The 21634-nt window shown below is 43.4% G+C and overlaps 1 protein-coding gene across 2 annotated transcripts in view; it reads left to right on the top strand.

Annotated features, from left to right (window-relative positions):
• PDSS1 (decaprenyl diphosphate synthase subunit 1) overlaps window positions 1–21634 on the top strand; it is a 411626-nt gene that overhangs the window by 39438 nt on the left and 350554 nt on the right. For both annotated transcript variants that reach the window (XM_069211354.1, XM_069211353.1), the window contains exon 2: window positions 18826–18887. In XM_069211354.1, coding sequence (XP_069067455.1) covers window positions 18826–18887 — 62 coding nt within the window. The remainder of the gene's footprint in view (window positions 1–18825; window positions 18888–21634) is intronic.

Below are 21634 nucleotides of genomic sequence, written 5' to 3'. Positions count from 1 at the left end.
AAAGTGTTTTATCATAAACCCATTGTTGATGTAGCTTCTGAAGTGGTGAATCAGCTTTGAACCAGCATAACCCGAAGCCTCCAGTCCTGATGTAGAATACAACATTTTCTAGCTGTTGCATCAAGAATTTTAGATTCTATTAAGGACACGGAGGTGAGGATTATCCCACCCAGAAAGACAGCCAGTGTAATCATTACTATCGTAATTCTTACGCACAAATTATGATACGTAGATGATAATGTGCATTTATGACATTGCCACCCCGCCCCATTATATGCTTCTTCTACTTGAAGTTTGGGCTTACTGGGTTTTTGTATCCATCAGGGACAAATGCTACTTGAGGTTGTTTTCTGGCTCTCTGTAAATGAGGTCTTCCACTTCTGGGAGTGAAGCCTGTAGCTATCCAGTGTTGAAGTTCTTCAGCAACTGTTCAGGCGTTCGCCTTCGATGGTCAACCTCCTGTATGCTGTCAGGAATCTTCTGGTTCCAGTTCCATGATATCAGGTTGAGCTCTGATGTTCTAAGTTGTTGGGGGTCCTGTTGTTTCATGGCCTTGGACTGTACTTCTTTATGAGACTCTTTAGAATGGAGCAAAGAAAGCTAGTGTGATGTAAGGAGGTTTTATAGGGCTACTGCTCTATGGTTGGCAACATGGACATAGGTGGTCATGGAAAACATTTTGCTTAAGCATAACTGATTGATTAACTGACCCCAACTGAAGGGGATAAGTCTTTCAGCTCTCCCCTGCACGCAAAAACTTGTTATCCCACAGCAAGCAAGAGGACATTTGATTATTTTGGGTTTTGGTTTTACATTTGGGTCATGAGAGCTTATCTAACTCTCAAAATCGTCCCACTTGGAATGATGAGGGCTGCACTTTTGGACTTTAAGACGCTGTCATGTACAAAAATCCACAAACTGAAGGGGACGTTGAGTGGTAGGAAATTTTTTTGCTAAATTTGAGGTTTGCTGAGGATTCTGGGTAAGAAAACACTGGGGGATCCACGCAAGTCACACCTCCCTGGACTCCCTCGGGTGTCAAGTTTTCAGAAATGTTTGGGTTTGGTAGGTTTCCATATATGGCTGCTGAACCCAGGACCAAAAACGCAGGTGCCCAACACCCTCACCCCCCCCCCCCCCCCACACATACAAAAAAAAACACGTAGTTTTGTATTAGATAATTTAGATGTGTCCACATAGTGTTTTGGGGCATTTCCTTTCGTGAACACTAGGCCTATCCACACAAGTGAGGTACCATTTTTATCGGGAGATGTGGGGGAACGCTAGGTGGAAGGAAATTTGTGGCTCCTCTTAGATTCCAGACCTTTCTGTCACCGAAATGTGAGGAAAAGGTTTTTGGTTTTTTTGGGGGGGGGGGGGGGGAATTTGAGGTTTGCAAAGGATGCTGGTTAATAGAACATTGTGAGAGGCCCACAAGTCACCCCATCTTCGATTACCCTAGGTGTCTAGTTTTCAAAAATGCACAGGTCTGGTAGGCTTCGCTAGGTGCCGGCTGTGCTGGAGGCCAAAATCCACAGCTAGGCACTTTGCAAAAAACATGTCAGTTTTCCATGTGAAAATGTGATGTGTCCATGTTGCGTTTCCTGTCATGGGCATTAGGCCTACCCCCACAAGTGAGATACCATTTTTTATCGGGAGAATTGGGGGAACACAAAATAGCAGAACAAGTGTTATTGCCCCTTGTCTTTCTCTACATTTTTTCCTTCCAAATGTAAGACAGTGTGTAAAAAAAGATGTCTATTTGAGAAATGCCCTGTAATTCACATGGTAGTATGGACACCCCGGAATTCAGAGATGTGCAAATAACCACTGCTTCTCAACACCTTATCTTGTGCCCATTTTGGAAATACAAAGGTTTTCCTGATACTTATTTTTCAATCTTTATATTTCACCAAATGAATTGTTGTATACCCGGTATAGAATGCAAGGTGCAGCTCATTTATTGGTTCTGGGAACCTTGAGTTCTTGATGAACCTACAAGCCCCAAATATCCCAGCAACCAGAAGAGTCCAGCAGACATAATAGTATATTGCTTTCAAAAATCTGCCATTGCAAGAAAAAGTTAGAGTAGAACGTGAAGAAAAATGGCTGGTTTTTAAAAAAAAAAAAAAAACTTAACCTCCGTTTCAATATTTATTTCAGCTGTTATTTTCTGTAGGAAAGCCTTGTAGGATCTAGACAAATGACCCCTTGCTGAATTCAAAATGTTGTCTACTTTTCAGAAATGTTTAGCGTTCCTGGATCCAGCATTGGTTTTACACCCATTTCTGTCACTAACTGAAAGGAGGCTGAAAGCACAAAAAATAGTTTTTAAAAAATGGGGTATGTCCCAGTAAAATGACAAAATTGTGTTGAAAAATGTGGTTTTCTGAATCAAGTCTGCCTGTTCCTGAAAGCTGGGAAGATGGTGATTTTAGCACCACAAAAACTTTGTTGATGCCTTTTTCAGGGAAAAAACCACAAGCCTTCTTCTGCAGCCCTTTTTTTCCCTAAACTCTGGATACCTCAAGAATCCCTAGGATGTTGGGAAAAAAGGACGCAAATTTGGCGTGGGTAGGTTACGTGGGCAAAAAGTTATGAGGGCCTAAGCGCAAACTGCCCCAAATAAAGGTCTGACACCTGATGGGGAAAAGGCCTGGCAGCGAAGGGGTTAATACTGCATATACTTGTTTTCTTGCCTTCATATATTTATTTAATGGCAGCATCCTTGCCATGTGGAACATAATCTTTGTACAAAGAACACGTGGTACATAGAACAGGAAACACATGGCTGTTAAAACAGATTCCAGAATGAAGCCAGTGCAAATAAACATTCCTGCTTTTTCACAAAAATCAAATTGGTAATTCTACACTTATTTTATGTTTTTGATTTCAACCTAACGCAGCGTTTCGCCTTCTTTAGAGCTCCTCAAACTGATGTCCTTGGCATGTTCGAGTGTTTGGAGAATCAGGGGCCTGCACCCACATCACGCTGATGGGCCACAAGTTGTCTGTGATTGTTGAACATATTTGAGATGTCTTCTTTTAAAAAAAATGAAATAAAATTTCCCCAGCCGTTAGATTGAAACACTTTTTTCAGATTTTGCTTTGAATCAGTGAACCAAACACAGTGTATTTTAGTTTTTACAACTTTGCATTCTCAGTTTCAGCGAAAGCCCAGACCCTTGCTAAGCAGCTAGAGCTGGTTTTCTCCTTGAAGAGCGCTGTAAAAGTTAAACCACTAGCTCCTAGAAGCCTACTATTAGGAGGGGAGGGATTTGTAAATTTAGTCACTAAATGTTCCTTTTCGATTCCAAAACAATATCGGTGGTGTTCATATATATATATATATATATATATATATATATATATATATATATATATATATATATATATATATATATATAATATATTTTACCATTTTCAAGTGGTGTTGTTTATTTTTGAAGGTGGTGAGAACGGGCGCCTAATGAATACATCCCCAAAAAGTGCTTTTTCGAGGAAAAAAAAAAGTCCCATTCAATTCAAATGTGTATATTTATTCAAGGTTTTCAGCGAATCAAAGCACAGACAACACTTTCTGGCACAGTGTACAAACCTCAAACAGCCAACACCTCGGTATTCAAAATAAACCCATCGTGCCCAAACTTAACTCGGTGAAACTGCAGTTCGGCAAAGCCCTCGCAGGGTTTTCTGCTTTGTGGTTCCTGACCTAAAATGTGTTCACCCTCCCCCACAGGATATTTTAGAAGAAAAAAACTAGGCGTGTTTTAGTGAAATTAACTGGTGGCAAGTTGGTCTGCGTTTGAGCTTTGATCTTATGTTCTGAAGCTGGTAGATGTGTTTAGGTGTAACATAGTTAAAAAATGTATTTGTACATTTCTTAAAACCATTACGAACTGAATATTCTTGTGGCACTTTAACAATAGTCGTTATTATCTAAATGAACATTGCTCAAATTATCGAACACGGATGGGCAGAAGGCTGAGTCATCGCTTTTCGGTTTTTAATCTCTGGTTCATTAGGTATAGGAAGAGATAAATAGCAAACGCACTACCCACTGAGCTATCGTTCCGGGTCCTACAACGTGTACCAGGCTGAACCGATACAAGTGTATAATTTAGTTTAGTTAATATAGTTTGCAAATTATTATAGTGCATCGGGTTACCAACCAGTGGTGTAATAAAGCCCCCCGCCATGCGGAGGGACCATGAGCTCCAGGGTTCCCCCCCCCCAGGATAGTGCCCTGACCTGAGAGCTCCTTCGTGAGTTTTGGGGAGGCGTGCCCTCCTTGTACTTTGCAGGCAGGGGCCCCCTCAAGTTTGGTTACGCCACTGATATCAGGCGAAGATTGCTGTACAGTTAACCCCTTACCTCTTAAGCTCCCCCCACCCCCCAATAAGGTATTTATTACAAATTTGCATTCTTTAGTCTATAGAAGAGCAGAAAAAATGACGTGTTGGGGTGAGGGCAGGGCCTGATGTTACGATATTTTATTAAAAATTCATTCTTGCCATATAGTGGGCTTTTTTCCACTTCCAGGAGCAAATTGGGGGCAAACCTCCTGCCTGCCCCTAGGTGAGTGGGGTGGGGGTGAGGGGTTCTAAAAGACTGGTTTATACCTTTTGGTGTGGAATGTGCTCATGCCAGAGTGCAACACCCTCGCCACTTTCTTTGGCCCAGAGGCAAACTTCCTAGTGTCAGGTGGTCTTTCTTAGTCCCCCCCCACCCCAGGTTTATATGGGGCAGCCTCCCCAATTGGGACAAATCTACCTCCCCCCCAGGGGCAGCAGTAGACGCTATTGCCCCATCTGTTGCGCGGGTATGGCTGGATGCCAGGGCAGGCCACTCCCACCTTTTGTTTGGTTTGGTGCCGTTATGAAATACCTGGTGTTCATTTGGCTTTTTGCCACCCCGGTTTGGGGCAGAAAGGGGGTAGATACCCTGTCCAAACCCTTAACCCCCTTTTGGGGTCAGAAAGTATATTGGGCCTCGAGTTGGGGAAAGCAGAGTCTGTCAGCACATTTTTTGGGAGCGGGCATGGCCATGCCCATGACCGGCAACATCCACTCATATTTTTTTTAATAATAAACCCTGGTGTCTAATGGGCTTTCTGTCCTCTTGGGGAGTTGGCAGATCAAGTTGGGGGGGGGGAGGGAGCAGAAAGACTGACATTTTAAGGGGGAAGAGGGAGCACAAGCCCTTGCCCTCCAAAATCCTGGGTGTCTAGTGGGTGCGAGATATGCCCCCCTGAGCACTGACACAGTGAAAGTAAATCGAACCCTTTGGATGGATTTACTTTAACTTTACTGTAATGTCAGCGTGCCCTGTGCAATAATCTTCATCAGAAGGAAAAAGGAAAGTCTTGGGCTGCTTGGGAAGCGGTTTCCAATCAGTCTGATATTAAATTGGAATAGTGCAGAGCAGCAGAGGGGCCTTTATATATGTCAGCCATTGGCCGACATGCACACAGTGTAACAAAAAAATGTGTGACGTCAGGCTCAATTAATTTTAGATGCTGCTTTTTTAAATAAAAGGCACATAAAAGAGTAACTGTTCAATGTGATCCATACTTCCACCGAGGAGTTGGATGATACCAGAATACATCACACGGAAGAAGGGCATATGACTTGTATATGTCGCCGAAAATGGAATACTGGACCATTATATGCGTTGTAGAATCCGCGATCTCCCCTCGGTGATCAGGTGACCGTGGCAACCCTCAAAACAGAAAAAGAGTATATGAAGATCAGGGTTAGAAAAACAAATAATACAGTATACGTAGGTTTTCTGTGGAGCTGAGGACATTGCGAGGTGCACGTGTTTCAAGTGAAATGTGCCCATCACCAGTTGTACTGGCATGTCATGCTTCTTTTAGTGGTCAATACCGTGGGACTTTTCCTGTCCTTTTTTGCAACCCACCCCCTGGACTGTTGACTTGCCTGAGACCACAGTCCTCCTGGACCGTGGTTGGGGAAGCCTCAGCGTCTTCTGCCCTCTGTGCTTGCCAGACTCCAGTGTGTCCTCCGTCTCACCTTCCTCACTTTCTTCCTCCTTGCGTTCCTCCTTCCCTTTTCCCTGCTCGCTGCTTCATGGCTCGGCTGTCCTCCCTGTGTCGCACTGCTCTTCCTCATGGTTGGAGTCCTCGGATCTCCATAGTTTCTGCTCCTCTGTTTTTTTCGTTGATCATGTCGCTTTCTCCACTGTTTTCCTCGACTCCAACGTGGGGCTTTGGAGGAGTCTTTTTTTATCCCCTGCACCTCTCAGCTGTCTGGATGTCTTACCTGTGGTGTTCAGCTCTTAGAGGGACATTAATGGCGGCCATGTTGGAAGTGTCAGGCACACTCGACAGCGTACTGCAGCGTTCAAGTTTGGTATTTTTTTAAATTACATTGTGGGGGCAAGAAGCAACACTACAGACAACAGGAGGGACAGCAGGTAAAGGTAAGCAGCAACTCCACAGAACTCATGAGTTTTGGCGGGTGGGGGCAAGCAACACATACAATGGAGGAAGGTCAGGGAAGAAGTACACATGGGAGCTAGCAGAAAGACACATGTTGGTATAGAGATTAAATATAAAGAAAAAAGTAGTGCTTAAAACTGCGAGCAGTGGAAGGGCACAAGTAAAGTGTCCATGCTCAAGGGGAGGGGTCAACACACACAAAGGGCAAGGAAGCATACAGCAGGTGACAACAAAAGCAAGCAAACAAGATTGATTATGAAGCCAACCAATGGTAAATAAAACAAAGATCTCAAAAGCGATAGCACACGTGATGTCTTGGGTGAGATCTACAAATGACAAATCAGTTGATACTGTCACACAAAATATGCCACATTATGCTGCTTAATTTGCCTTTCTTGCCGCATAATTTAGTCAACCTTGCTGGCTAAGCAATTAATTATAATTATGGAAGAAATGCAAGCGGCCAAAGCAATGCAAACCTCCTAGGAAGAGTGTGGGACTTCTTTCTTTGAAGTTAAAGTCAGTAAGTCAGAAAATGTTTGAGCTCTTAGACCAGAATGTTATCTCCAGGCTGTTCTTGCACAAAATGTATATCAATCCGCCACAGTTATTAGCATGGTTGACAGAGTTGAGTGCCACCGTCAAACCAGTTCTCCTGTCCATGTTAGGAAAATAGTTGTCCCTCTGTTTCTCCTGATGGTATCTGCCCTGCAAATTCATGAAATCCTTGGCCCTCATTTAATGCATACCTTGCACTGTATCTCGTTCTAAATGATACTAACAATTCTTGTCCCATCTCTTTTCTTTCATATTTGGTGAACAGTCTAAAAAAAACTGGCCTGTTTACAAATTTAATTGAAGACAATTGGTTCGTTGGTGTTTTTTTAAGCTGGGCTTTACACAGGAAATACTATCCAGCTTGTGTTGCTATTGGTTCTGAGCGATCAGTGGTTTGTGGTGTTGGAGTACTAGTATTATTAGTTCTTTTTATTCCTTTGACACCATCCATTTTTCCATTCTTGTCATGAATCTTGGGTACAGTCGGTGAAACATACCTTTCCATAGAGACAATCAGTTGCACATCCACACTTTTTTATTGCAGCCCAGGGTTCTGCTGTGGGATCCTCCGGTGCCAGTTTTGTCCTCATGACTTTTCAACATCTGTGTGCACCGCCTAGCCAAGCTAATACCTCTGGCAGGTTCATGGATTTACATGTATGCTAATGACGCACAGCTAATCTTCAGATTAGGAAGATTGCAAGAAAAAGAATGAAACACAACAGCCGGAATCAATTACAAGCAGGCCTCGCACACTGGTGGATGTTCACACATTTGCAATGTAAAAATGTGTAATGTTATAACCACTTAAACACAAGTCATTTTCTTCCAAAGCAGGGTTTCCAGCTGAAGTAAAGTGTGCTATGTTTCTTGCCCTCAAGTGTCCCCTCAGGACAGCAGTGGGCATGGCTGATACAGGAAGGTCAAATTTACTATTCTAAGTAAAGTCCTAGAATATGTGGGGAAAGCTCAACATCCCCCAAATGTTCGAAGAGGCTTATTTACTAGTCTAAATCCAGCAGATAAACTTAACATAAATTTGGCAGCCAAACATTTCCCCATGCAGCCCCATGGAATAATCTCCTGCAGTATATCCACCCTGCACTCCCCAGTATGTATGTTGCAGTGCAAACCCTTCAAGTTGAGAATCAGATGGCTCTACTTGGGAAATTTCAATAGCATGAATACCAGTGAATTCTTCCCGCAGCCCACCTTGTCAGGGGAGTAGGCACTCATGCATTCTTCTACACCAAGTCCACAATGACTTTGGAAAGATCCAGCTGTTTCAAAAGGTTTTGTGGCCATTGAGGAGGGGGCTCGCACCAGTCCTCGTGTGATGAAGTGAAAGTCCAGGTAGTAACTGTCCATGAAAAATCACAGGACCCAGGTGACCATCATTGTTCCCTCCCAAATGAGGCTGAAATGAATAAGTGGCATAGTGTAAGGAAATTCTTCCTTGGCATGGTTACCCCCTGACTTTTTGCCTTTGCTGATGCCAAGTTATGATTTGAAAGTGTGCTGAGGCCTGCTAACCAGGCCCCAGCACCAGTGTTCTTTCCCTAACCTGTACTTTTGTTTCCACAATTGGCACACCCTGGCATCCAGGTAAGTCCCTTGTAACTGGTACCTCTGGTACCAAGGGCCCTGATGCCAGGGAAGGTCTCTAAGGGATGCAGCATGTCTTATGCCATCCTGGGGACCCCTCACTCAGCACAGACACACTGCTTGCCAGATTGTGTGTGCTGGTGGTGATAAAACGACTAAGCCAACATGGCACTCCCCTCAGGGTGCCATGCCAACCTCACACTGCCTATAGGTATAGATAAGTCACCCCTCTAGCAGGCCTTACAGCCCCAAGGCAGGGTGCACTATACCATAGGTGAGGGCATAGGTGCATGAGCACTATGCCCCTACAGTGTCTAAGCAAAACCTTAGACATTGTAAGTGCAGGATAGCCATAAGAGTATATGGTCTGGGAGTCTGTCATGCACAAACTCCACAGCACCATAATGGCTACACTGAAAACTGTGAAGTTTGGTATCAAACTTCTCAGCACAATACATGCACACTGATGCCAGTGTACATTTTATTGTAACATACACCCCAGAGGGCATCTTAGAGATGCCCCCTGAAACCTTAACCGACTACCAGTGTGGGCTGACTGGTTTTAGCAGCCTGCCACACACCAGACATGTTGCTGGCCACATGGGGAGAGTGCCTTGGTCACTCTGTGGCTAGTAACAAAGCCTGTACTGGGTGGAGGTGCTTCTCGCCTCCACCTGCAGGAACTGTAACACCTGGCGGTGAGCCTCAAAGGCTCACCCCCTTTGTTACAGCACCCCAGGGCACTCCAGCTAGTGGAGTTGCCCGCCCCCTCCGGCCACGGCTCCACTTTTGGCGGCGAGGCCGGAGGAGCTAATGAGAAAAACAAGGAGGAGTCACTGGCCAGTCAGGACAGCCCCTAAGGGGTCCTGAGCTGAGGTGACTCTGACTTTTAGAAATCCTCCATCTTGCAGATGGAGGATTCCCCCAATAGGGTTAGGGATGTGCCCCCCTCCCCTCAGGGAGGAGGCACAAAGAGGGTGTAGCCACCCTCAGGGCTAGTAGCCATTGGCTACTAACCCCCCAGACCTAAACACACCCCTAAATCGAGTATTTAGGGGCTCCCAGAACACAGCAAGATAGATTCCTGCAACCTAAGACGAAGAAGGACTGCTGACCTGAAAGCCCTGCAGAGAAGACAAAGACACCAACTGCTTTGGCCCCAGCTCTACCGGCCTGTCTCCCCACTTCAAGAAAAACTGCAACAGCGACGCGTTCCACAGGGTCCAGCTACCTCTGAAGCCTCAGGGGACTACCCTGCATCTAAAAGGACCAAGAACTCCAGAGGACAGCGGCTCTGCTCCAAAGAAGAAACATCTTTGCAACAAAGAAGCAACTTTTAAAGAACACACGTTTCCCACCGGAAGTGTGAGACTTTGCACTCTGCACCCGATGCCCCCGGCTCGACTTGTGGAGAACAGACACTACAGGGAGGACTCCCCGGCGACTGCGAGCCCGCGAGTAGCCAGTTGACCCCCCTGAGCCCCCACAGCGACGCCTGCAGAGGGAATCCAGAGGCTCCCCCTGACCGCGACTGCCTGCTTTAAAGACCCGACGCCTGGTAAGGACACTGCACCCACAGGACCTGAAGGATCCGACCTCCAGTGCAGGAGCGACCCCCATGTGGCCCTCTCCCTTGCCCAGGTGGTGGCTACCCCGAGGAGCCCCCCCCCTTGCCTGCCTGCATCGCTGAAGAGACCCCTTGGTCTCCCATTGGATTACATTGCAAACCCGACGCCTGTTTGCACACTGCACCCGGCTGCCCCCGTGCCGCTAAGGGTGTACTTTTTGTGCTGACTTGTGTCCCCCCCCCCCCGGTGCCCTACAAAACCCCCCTGGTCTGCCCTCCGAAGACGTGGGTACTTACCTGCTGGCGGACTGGAACCGGGGCACCCCCTTCTCCATTGAAGCCTATGCGTTTTGGGCACCACTATGACCTCTGCACCTGACCGGCCCTGAGCTGCTGGTGTGGTAACTTTGGGGTTGCCCTGAACCCCCAATGGTGGGCTACCATGGACCCAACTTTGAACCCTGTAGGTGGTTTGCTTACCTGCAAAACTAACAAACACTTACCTACCCCAGGAACTGTTGAAAATTGCACTGTGTCCAGTTTTAAAATAGCTTATTGCCATTTGTGTGAAAACTGTAAATGCTATTTTGCTAATTCAAAGTTCCTAATGTTCCTAAATGAAATACCTTTTATTTAAAGTATTGTTTGTAAATCTTGAACCTGTGGTTCTTAAAATAAACTAAGAAAAGATATTTTTCTATTTAAAAACCTATTGGCCTGGAATTGTCTTGGAGTGTGTGTTCCTCATTTATTGCCTGTGTGTGCACAACAAATGCTTAACACTACCCTCTGATAAGCCTACTGCTCGACCACACTACCACAAAATAGAGCATTAGAATTATCTCTTTTTGCCACTATCTTACCTCTAAGGGGAACCCTTGGACTCTGTGCTTGCTATTTCTCACTTTGAAATAGTGCATACAGAGCCAACGTCCTACACAGTCAGGACTGCTATTTCAAATCGGAGAAATGCATGATTTATGAGCTTCACTGGAACAAGCCCCTATTGGAACAAGGGGGAGATTAGCTGTAGTAGTGTCTGCATGCATATAGGAGGTCCCCTGTACATTTTCCACAAGTGTACATGTTCCTAAAACCTATGCACTTGTGTTTGATACTGGAATGCAAGACAGAGAAGATCCCCTTCCTGACCACCGGAGCATGGGCCTCAAAAAAGCTTCCTCAGCTGACTGGCCTGAGACCTCAGCATTCCAGTGTCGAATATAGATTTTCCCAGCTGACACCAACATTCAGCCTTGTGGCCCAATCTTAAATGCCAGCAAGAGAAACAGCCTGTAACTCATTGCCTGTGAGAAGCCTAGCGTAAATCATCACTGAACTGGAGAGTGGCTGTCATCTCTGGTAAAATACTTCTCAAGAAAATGAGTTGAATGCGCTGCATAAATGGGTGGTACAATTCAAACTATTGTACATCTTTTTTTTAAGTTTGTTTCTACTCTTCGGTCCATCTCTCTGCTATCAGAAAGAGAACTGTCTGCTAGGCTGGGCAGTCTGATGTCTACAATCAAAGCTGAAAGAAGGTCCTTTTAGCTCTTAGCAATATTAGTAAAGCTCACTTCTAAGGATTCTTTTAAAAGATTATCCTTGATTTTCTGGTTAACAAAAAGAGAGGGCTATATTGAGTCGGGAGAGGCATATACTGAGAGAGGCCAATGGGTATGTTTAGGAAGAACCAGGATATTAGTAGGTGAAAGAAGTATGGTTGTCAGTGTTTTCATGTCATGCGTTATGGTTAACGAGGTGCAGTCATTGTGTTATGGGATTATGCGTCTTGTGATGTAATGGGTGAGGGTATGTGGGAAATGGAGGTGTTAATTGTAATCGGGGCTAAGCATTTAAGCAGCTATCCAGCACCATCCTGGCCACAAGGGCAACATGATACTTTTTTGTATGCACACCTAAAAAGAGTGGTGTAAAACGAGAAGGACAAGTAATTCATCTGGCAACGTGTGCTAGGCAAAAACAGTGTTAAATGAGTAAAAGGATAACATTTGGAATTGGTGACGTGCGGTAGCCATGCTTCTTTTTTTGTAAGATACTACCTGCTCTTGAGCGAAATAAACTCCGTGAAGCAAGCGAATAATGAGCCAAAACTACACCCAGATTTTATCTACTCCTGCTAGACCAAAGGAAGTTAAACTTTTGAGGAGGGGTTTACTCCCCAAGAGACTCATGCTCTTTATTTACAAAGAATGCATTCTCCTGACCTAGGATGTCCTCCAAGAAAATGTTCACTTTCAAATGACCTCTCGGGATTTATAAAATAGAGACAGTGTTATTAGAGGAGACTTGCCCTGCTTCCATTGTTTCGACTAGGACACCAGTGTAGCACAGATTTGGTAGTTTTCGTTTTATCAGCTCTTCTTTCACATGTGAGCCTGGCATACAGATGGTACAGATGTTAGATGGAGCAAAAGGGTCCGATAGAAAAAACTGAGGAGAAATGCAGCACTCTGATTGGGAAGAGGACAGTATAGAGAGGAGGAATGTAGGAAGAGGATATTGGTTAACGTTGAGTGGGTGTAAAGGGAGAATGAGGTTTCGAAGGAAAGGAAGGTGGCAATGGAGAGGAGGACATTAAAGTTGGAAGTGAAAATCGTGAGGAAGAAGGTGCGGAGTGGAGAATGACTGTAGAGGGAGGAAGGCAGAGAAACTTCATTTGGAGAGAGACAATACATAAGGGGAAAGAAGTTTATTTTTAGTAGAATTGTGGCTAGCATGTGTTTTTGGTTAACAAGTGTAATAATCACATTAGCTAGCATAAACGAATCACATTGGCTTGCAAAAACTAAACCCTAAATGTACCACAGTCTAAAAAGTGCAAGAAGTTGTAAGAAGAAAATGTAGAATTACAGACTTTGCACGGATCTATTTCCACTTTCTTGAATTTTACAAATGTGAACAAATCACTCTCTAGCCCTCAACATTAAAATCGCAACCAACAGAAGGTATCAGTTGTTGCTAAACATAATATTCCGGTATTTCATCCCTTTTTGCATATTTACTCAAATGTGAACTGCACTTCACTTTAATTCTGAGTTTAAAAGCATTCATTTCTGCAGTTTGTCCTCTCAATCTCACAACAAAATGTAGAAATTGCAAAGTCTATCAACTGCATATGTTTCCTAAATGCAGAATCAAACTAGAAATGTAACAATGGCGGAAGTTGAATTTTATATTGACTGCAGTTTTGTGGTCAAGAACATATTACTACGAGATGTAAGATATTTTGATTGATAGCATCCATTCCTATGCAGCATAAATGCTTCATGTAGTCTTTGCTTATTGTAAGTTTACTATTCGCTGCTTATAGTAAAGTTTACGACTGAGGAACTGCTGGCTTGCTTTAGCACATAGAAACAATTAAGATTACTACAGCTCATAAAAATATTGATGGTACAAGACAGCTAGGCTCTTTCTCTTCAGCAGACTGTATGTCAGACCACTAACTTTTAATACGTTTAAGGTCGTTCCAGTGTCAGGCTTGCATAAGAGCATTAGGTTTGGCATAAACATTACTTGCCACTAAAGCCTTTAGTACATTTCTGCTCAAACTAAATAACATACTGGCTTTTGTCAAACGCCTGTGCGGTTAAAAGTTCATGGTCTCTAAAGCAAATGAGAGAAGATTTGGATTTTGCCTATAACCTTGAAATAAATAAACCATTTACTCTGAAGTTGGGGATTTCCATTTGGAGATTTCCATTTGGGGCTGCACATAGATTTGTATATCTTAGAAGCAACATGACGCGCCTGACCTCCCTGGCTGAGAAACATAATCCATGCAGGTTTGTGAAGAAGGTCTACTTTTACTATCTTTGTTTTGATTTTCAGAAATTCATAATAATCTAAATTGGAGAGTACTAAGCGCCATTGGCACAGAGCCTAAGTAATGATCATAGACCAGATTGGTTCCCTTTGCTGCCCATGTCCAAAATGTGTTCTTATTTGTTTCAGAACAAATCGTTCCTTTATTAGCTCAGACCAAACTTTTAGCATCACATTTACCCCATTGAACTCTGGCAAAACTATTCAAAATACTATTAATAGATTATGATATCGGTTGGTCGTGCAAAGCGGCCCGAGGCGACTCAAAGCACTTTTTTCAGTTGTAAATGGCTGATCCATTACTGGGATAAAATCGCTGCTCAACTTAGTTAAATGTTCAAAGCTGATATTGCGCTATATTTTCACTCAATTATACTTGTCCCACGTGCAGCCCAAGCTCACTTGAGTTTCCAGATTGAATCTCCTTCTCCTGGACCTCTTACTAACAGCTGCCATCAAAATCATTCTCCTGGAATAGAAATTTGTGAATCCTGTATTTTTCCATGTATGGCGGGCATGAGTTGACTACCTTAAGTGCACACAACGCTCAGTCAAAGGTTTTTGGGAAACCTGTTACCACCTAGAAAGCATGTACGACACTTGATATATTAATTCAAAATTCACTGGAACATTAACAATATCTCTATGTACCCGACCTTCAATGGGGTTATAATGCTGGTACGCTACCTGTCTCCTGGACCTCATGGCTCTGTACCTTCCTCCAAAACCCCCACCTCAGACTAGTATTTTCAGAGGGAAACCCTAGTTTAATCTTACATTTCTCACTTTTGTTTTCACTACCTTTCTTGTTCACCTGCATCCCTTTTAGTCTTATCGTTTTGATCTTCTTTTCCCTCCAAATCTATACACGTTTTCATTTCAGTACTGTTTGATTATGCACTAGTTTCATCTGTGTTTTTGGAATGAAGTACCAGACATGTATTTTTGTGTTCAGTTGTATGATTTGTGAAAATCAATAAAACTCATGAAATTTAAAAAACATCCTGGCCCATGTAATATCATGCACCTCATTTAATGCCCTGGCAAGACCCAGTATGTAGGAAATCTATATCACAAGTCTCTTATCACATGCTGTACATGACACATGACTTTACTATGTTGTTCACCAGCAGATTGCTAGACTCTGTTGAGTAATTGGGATCTACAGAAGTAGTGACTGTATTTGTTTCCCCCAAAGTTCAAACCTAAGTGGGGGGCTGTTTACTGAGCTCCCAGTTGCAGCTGGTTCCAAGGGCATCAGTGTGTAACCAAGAAAGCCAAACTGCCTGTGAATCATGCATGGACAAAAGATCTGGTTTGTCATTGGTGTCAAGCAGTGATGAATCGGAAACCTAGAGCTTGAGAAGCACTGTATAGTAAGCAATATGCTGAAATAATTAAGTTGTTTAGTAAAGAATGCAGAGGGACATTACTTTGGTAAAGTTGGTCTGTGACTACATATGAGTTGAGAGCAGCCTGCAATATAAGGCATGCCAAGCATGCTAATTAACTTAAGTAGGGGTTATTAGCTGATCCCCTATGATGGATAGATGCCCATGCTGAGGCTGTATTACTATGGATCCTCAGAAAATGGTCCGCCCTGTAGTTTCCATCATATTTAGTTGCCCATCTGATCCATACTCCAATCAGTCTAGTAGCCATGCATCTGTAAAGTAAATACTGTAGTGTTTAGAAAGGAGTTAGTGAAGGCAGAGCTTCAGAATCTCCAGTTGGTGGAGAATCAGTTTGCAGAAGACAGGCAAGCTGAAGAGAAAGTTTATGGTACAGAGAGGGGAACAACAGGCTTGGAGGAGAGAAGCTGCTTGCCAATGCTGTTCTATTGCAACAGTATCTCCTGTTAGTGCTGTTCAGCAGAGTAATACTTCACCACAACCACATATCTCCAAGGATTTAGTTTCCAGCTACTGTTTAGTGGCCGATGTCACCTGGATCAGTGGGGTTGAAGTGGCTCTGGCAGTGCATAATCGGAATAATTTTGAGAAAGTGGTGACTCTGCAGAGTAGATTACCACCTGGGCATATCAAAGCTTTCCTAAAGTTGAATTACAGCAACAGTACCAAGTCTGAATGTAAGAAGCATGCTGTGATTAGAAGACTTGGGCTGAGCTAAGCTCAATAGTACATGAACCTTAGAAGTAGTAAGATGCCGAATATGAACTGGAAACATTTGTGCATGACGTTCATAGATAATAGAATGGGTATGTGAAAGGAAAAATTGTCACAGCCTTTGAGCAGATGTTTAATCTCTTATTATAGCAATGTATGAGCATTTGTCCAGTAGTTTCCAGACACTATTTGGCTGATTTACAGATCACCTATCTCAAGGGACTAGCAGCATGTACTGACAAATGGGCAGTGAATCAGGTAGGCCAAAAACTGCAGCATTGTCCAATGGCATAAGGCGATGGCGACGAGTACCTGGCACCTGGTGCAAACCTATAAAAGTAACCAAGTTGGACACCACAAGGAGAAACGTTCAGAAGAAAGGATCGCAAGAGTGATAATTGTGAAGGTAGCTGAGAGGCACCCCTAGACCAAGCCTGAGAATGAGTGTTAAGACCGTGTGAGACCAAGGCACATCAATCATAATTGCCCACAAATATTTCCAATACTGCAGTTATCTAACTATCTTTGGAGTCTGGCTCAAAATTGCTATAGTGGCCCCTTCAAAGTACTACTAATTTGTTGGAATAGCTGGGGGGGGGGGGAGGGGGGAATCAAGCGTAGAATCACTTCCACCATCCTATACTGTCTGAAACCTGTTTGGGGTGGTAGCACCAGGTTACCTGGCAGAAGAGACACCACTGCTATGCTTGTTCTGAAGATATTCCAAGGGGGATTCCTGGAGTCTGTTGCCTTGGGTGTCTAACTGGTGTGGGCTTCAATTACCCAGTTGCAAGTAAGTAGCCACAGATAGGAGGGACAAGATAGTGCCTAGGTATCCAAAGAAATGAACTGTGGGTGGATTATTTGGTGAAGAACGATTTTAGACTTTGGATACCAGTGGAGGCTCTGAACACAGTAGCACAGTCTACCTACTACTAAAGCATCGTCAAAGGAAGATGAGATTCTCCAAGGACAATTCCACCCAGAAACCCAGAGACTCACAGGAGCTGGGACTGGACTAGGGAAAACAGTTGCACTATTTGTCCAGCCAGACCCATCTACCTTTTTGGAAGATAATTCAGTGCTACCAGCATTGGAACTAGTACTAGATCTGTGGAACATTTCTAAAGTATCAGTTACCTGAGGCTGGAAGCTGTGGGAAATCTGAGTTAATGAGAGAGCTTAGTCAGTGTCCAAGGTCCTTAATAGAATACAAGCTTGAGGAAAGGAAGTTAGTTTCTTCAGTTACATTGGAAGATGTGAACCTTCTGATCTCATACCAGAAGAAGACTAGCTGTCCTTAGACACACCAGAACCTCTTTCTTTAGGCAACAGGACCAAGAGGTTCCTTTGTCTGAAAACATCAGGGTAAAAAAAGATTAGGGAGAGGATTTTCTCTACAGTATTGCTGTAAAAACTGAACTCTAATGCTGCTTTTATCCCACTTACAAGATGTGTGGCAGGACAAAGGGTCCCTAGTACCAATCCCAGTGGTAGATGTCTCTTTTCAGATGGTAGGGATTGTTTTAATTGGTCCCTTAGAACTATTCAGAATAAGTATACAGTGGTGGTAATGGGATCATATGGCAGGATAACCAGAAGCACAATTAACCCAGTGGTAGACTTGGAAAGGCCCTAAAGGGCTTCTTTTTGAGGTTGGATCCTCCAGGGAGGTGGTTACTGATTTTGAAGGGCAGTTCATGATTATCTACATGAATTGCATGTGGGATGAAGTGCATGTCTTACAAACTTTCCATCTCCTACTATTCCCAGACCAACAAATTGGCTGGTTTGGTGGTGGTCCTTATTGGAAAATGAATTTATTGCCGGTGTTAAATGTGCTCCCTGAACTATACCGCACCCCACTCTCCAAGAGTAAGCCTGGTCATCTCCACTTGGTTTTTCTTTGAAAGTCAAAGCCTAAATAGAAGGTGCTTAGCTTTTCACCAACATCGCAGTGCTACAGTTTTCTTCTCTTTCGACGATCATTGACAATACTTGTCACAGAAATTGCTTAACTGCCTTTGAGTCGTGCAGGCAACTGGAAAATGGCATGATGCTCCTACAACATTTTGTATGTTATGTGGAAGAGCTAGTATGATTATCAGTTTAAATAAGTGAAGAGAAAACCAGTGTTTTCTATCTAGACTCATTAAATAAACCTGACCGCACACACTCCTTATTGAGCATCTCGCTGTAAGACCTTGTTTTTATTGTGGAGGACACAGACTCTGTGTACTTTAATAAATGTTTATTGATGCAAAAATAGCAGCTGTCTCCCTATGTCATGCTGCAAAACTTGGAAATGATTGCCACCGAATCTTGGAAGGGGCATGAATAACCGACCATGGTGCTGGATGATATTCTGAGAATTATCACAGTTTTATTCAGTATTAAAATTGAATTGTTTTATCAATAAGATAGTGAGGTATTTGGATTATTGATTTCTTACAATTGCAAACTAAGAGTTGGAATATGAGGAACAAATGGAGGGGAAATACATTTCTACACATTACATTTCTAAAGTAATTTATCACCACTGAAGATATCTTCTTTCTTTAATTGCATTAGTTTGTATTCAACAAAAAATGTAATAGCAACTGCAATTGTGAAACATAAGAAATGTTTAAACTTTCAATATATTATTCCATTTGCAGCCCTGGAGTTTTCCCACGCGTTCAACATTCATACTTACGAAAAATTATACCTCACTGCTGAGGTAAGTTGCCCATGCTTAATCTTGTATTCCACCCATGTAATAGTTGTATATATTTTTTGTTATCCTTTGAGATCTAGATCTTAAAATACCAAGGCTTCCTCTTGTAAAATGAAATGTCTGTTCTGTTTCCAAACCTAGATGTTTGAGGAAAAAGTCGCTCAAATTAAATTTAGATTCTTATGGGTCTGCTAGTAGAAAACACTAACCGTAGTGTCAACTTGAGGAGATTGGATTTTTGGCCCAGACTGTAGGACTGTGTTCATACAGTAGGTATTTGACGGTTACGTAGCAAAGTTAAGTAAAGACACAAAAGGGGTCATTTTGAGTTTAGCAAACTGAAAACTCCGTCTGCCAAACTCCAGACAGGGTGGCCGCCTCACTGGAGTTATAAAGGGTTTCCCGCTAGGTCTGCAGGCAGAAACTTAAGTTTCCGCTCAGTGGCCTAGAGGGAAACAGTCTCCAGCATTACGAGCTGGCGACAATGCTGTAGCCAGCAGGGTGCGCTAGCACCCTCGCAATGGTCACTGTTTGCATAGCAGACAGTGAACATTGTAAGGGTGCTGGGTGGGGGGTGGGGGGCCCCTACACTGCCCATGCCAAGTGCATGGTCAGTGCAGGGGCCCCCTGCAACTGTTCTCTGCCAGCCTTTTCATGGCGGTGTTACCTCCATGAAAAGGCTGGTGGAGAACAAGGTCGTAATCAACCAGGGCAGTGCTTCTTGCAACCCTGGCGGGTTAGGATCTCCGCCACTGCCAGACCGCTGGGATCCAAGGTTCTGGCACAGCTGGCGGTCAGACCGACAGGGTTGTAATGTGGCGGTTGTAAGACCGCCACACTCGTAATGAGGCCAAAAGTCTATTGTGTTCAGTGTGTGGTCTCACAGAACTCCTTCATTCCTAAACATGTAAGCTGAAGTCCCAAGTTTTGTCTCTTTAGGGTGCCCATTTTATAGTGGGTTGTACTATAATGCATCCTTTCCTACTTCAGTGAATGAAAGGATTTCTTTCCAGCTTTGCTGCATGCTTTCTTCTGCTGATCGTTGAAGTGGTCTGCTGCTGGGTGCAACAAGAGTATAGGCCCAGTTCAAATAGTCTTAAAGACCAAGATACCTCTGTCTACAAGGTGCAATGATTTTTGTGACTCTTTATCTGCTTCACAAAAACTGGGCATATAGGTGCATTGACTCTGGATTTGAGAAGTTACACATGTAAGTGTGGCATTCTCATATTTGTCTGCATATGTCTGGCTTCCAGAACTCTGCATGTAAGCATTTCCTACATATGTGCAGCTAGGAAAATCACGACATCATTTTATTTATTCTAGTAAAAGCCTTTAACAACTTGCGTGTGTGTGTACGCATATATAATTTATTTATTGATATATATTGGGGGGGCTGTTTTATATATATTTACTCCTAACTGCCCTTCACCACTACCGACCCACCATCCCTAAAATTACTGCCCCTAAAGCTTAAAATTACCCTTGCCACACTTCACCGCTACCTACTCCTAAACCATAAAATTACTCTTGCTACACTTTACTTATCCATCCATAAACCCTACTTTTCCCTTATCACCCTTTACCATTGCCCACCTTAAACCTCATATCAAAGGTTACAGGGCCGTTATAGTTAAGTGACATTATAGTTAATTTCTGAATTTACCCGTATAAAACCTTAGAAATTCAGCAGTTATAGTTAGTTATTTGAAGTAACTATAACTTGTGCCCCCACCATGCACTGCTAATTACCCCCGATATTACAGCACTCATGACAACCTTTATAACATAAATAAAAATGTCCATGAAACATTGGAAGTTAAATTATTGAAGAAAATACTGTGCTTAGCGAGTGCGCAAGTTATAGTTACCTTAGGCCATGAGTTATAGTTACTTGAAATAACTCTAGCTACAGCTGCTGCATTTCCAAGGTTTTGTGCGAGTAAATTCAAAACCTAACTATAACGGCCCTTTAGTTTTTTTTAAGTGAATTTGTATGATTTATTATTACTATTAATTTTTTTAACGTAAAAATATTTTCATTACCACACGTTAATCCAACCACTGCCACACACGACCTTGGGCCCTGCATGACTGAAGTTGGCCGCAGGGCCTTGTCTGTGGCCAAACCCCTATTATCGCCCAACCCTATGTGGCGCACGGCCTTTAGCCGTGGCCGGTGGGAGTTGGCTGCAGGGTCTGTCTCACTGGGTGTGAGAATATGTGTGAGAGGGTGTCTCTGGGTGTGAGCGTGGCTGTGAGATTGTCTGTCTGGGTGTGAGAGGGGCTGAGTGGGTGTGAGAGTGTCTGATAGCGCTCCAATAGATAAAAGATGCATTCACCTCCTTGAAACATTTCAGATTGTTTTTTAATATGGAATCGCAGAGTAGACACACTTGCTTTGCCTTCGCTGAGCCCAAGGGTTAAGATTATTTGTCCTTTCAAGAAGTGGAGCATCAGCTGAGGCACCTGGTATGTTTATATTTGTAAGTGCTTCCTGTTGAGGTTTATTTTCTTTGAAATTAGCATAATGGCCAGAACAGAAGCTCACCTGCTCGTTTATCCAACAAGAGTCCACAGTTTTGCATGAAATGTCTATCCAACTGGAGCACTTTCTACTGGTTAGTTAGTTCGTAAGTTCTACCTTGTTGGTTCAAGGTCCAGTGTGGGGGAGGGTGGACCCTACCCCCGGGGTCCAGCCTTGCACTAATAATTTTTTGAGGGAGGGAGCACGCGGCCACCTCTCACAG

Source organism: Pleurodeles waltl, chromosome 10, assembly GCF_031143425.1.
Source record: "Pleurodeles waltl isolate 20211129_DDA chromosome 10, aPleWal1.hap1.20221129, whole genome shotgun sequence".
NCBI classification, from domain to species: Eukaryota; Metazoa; Chordata; class Amphibia; order Caudata; family Salamandridae; genus Pleurodeles; species Pleurodeles waltl.
Note: the sequence above shows the minus strand (reverse complement) of the source record. Positions and strands in the feature narration are given on the sequence as shown.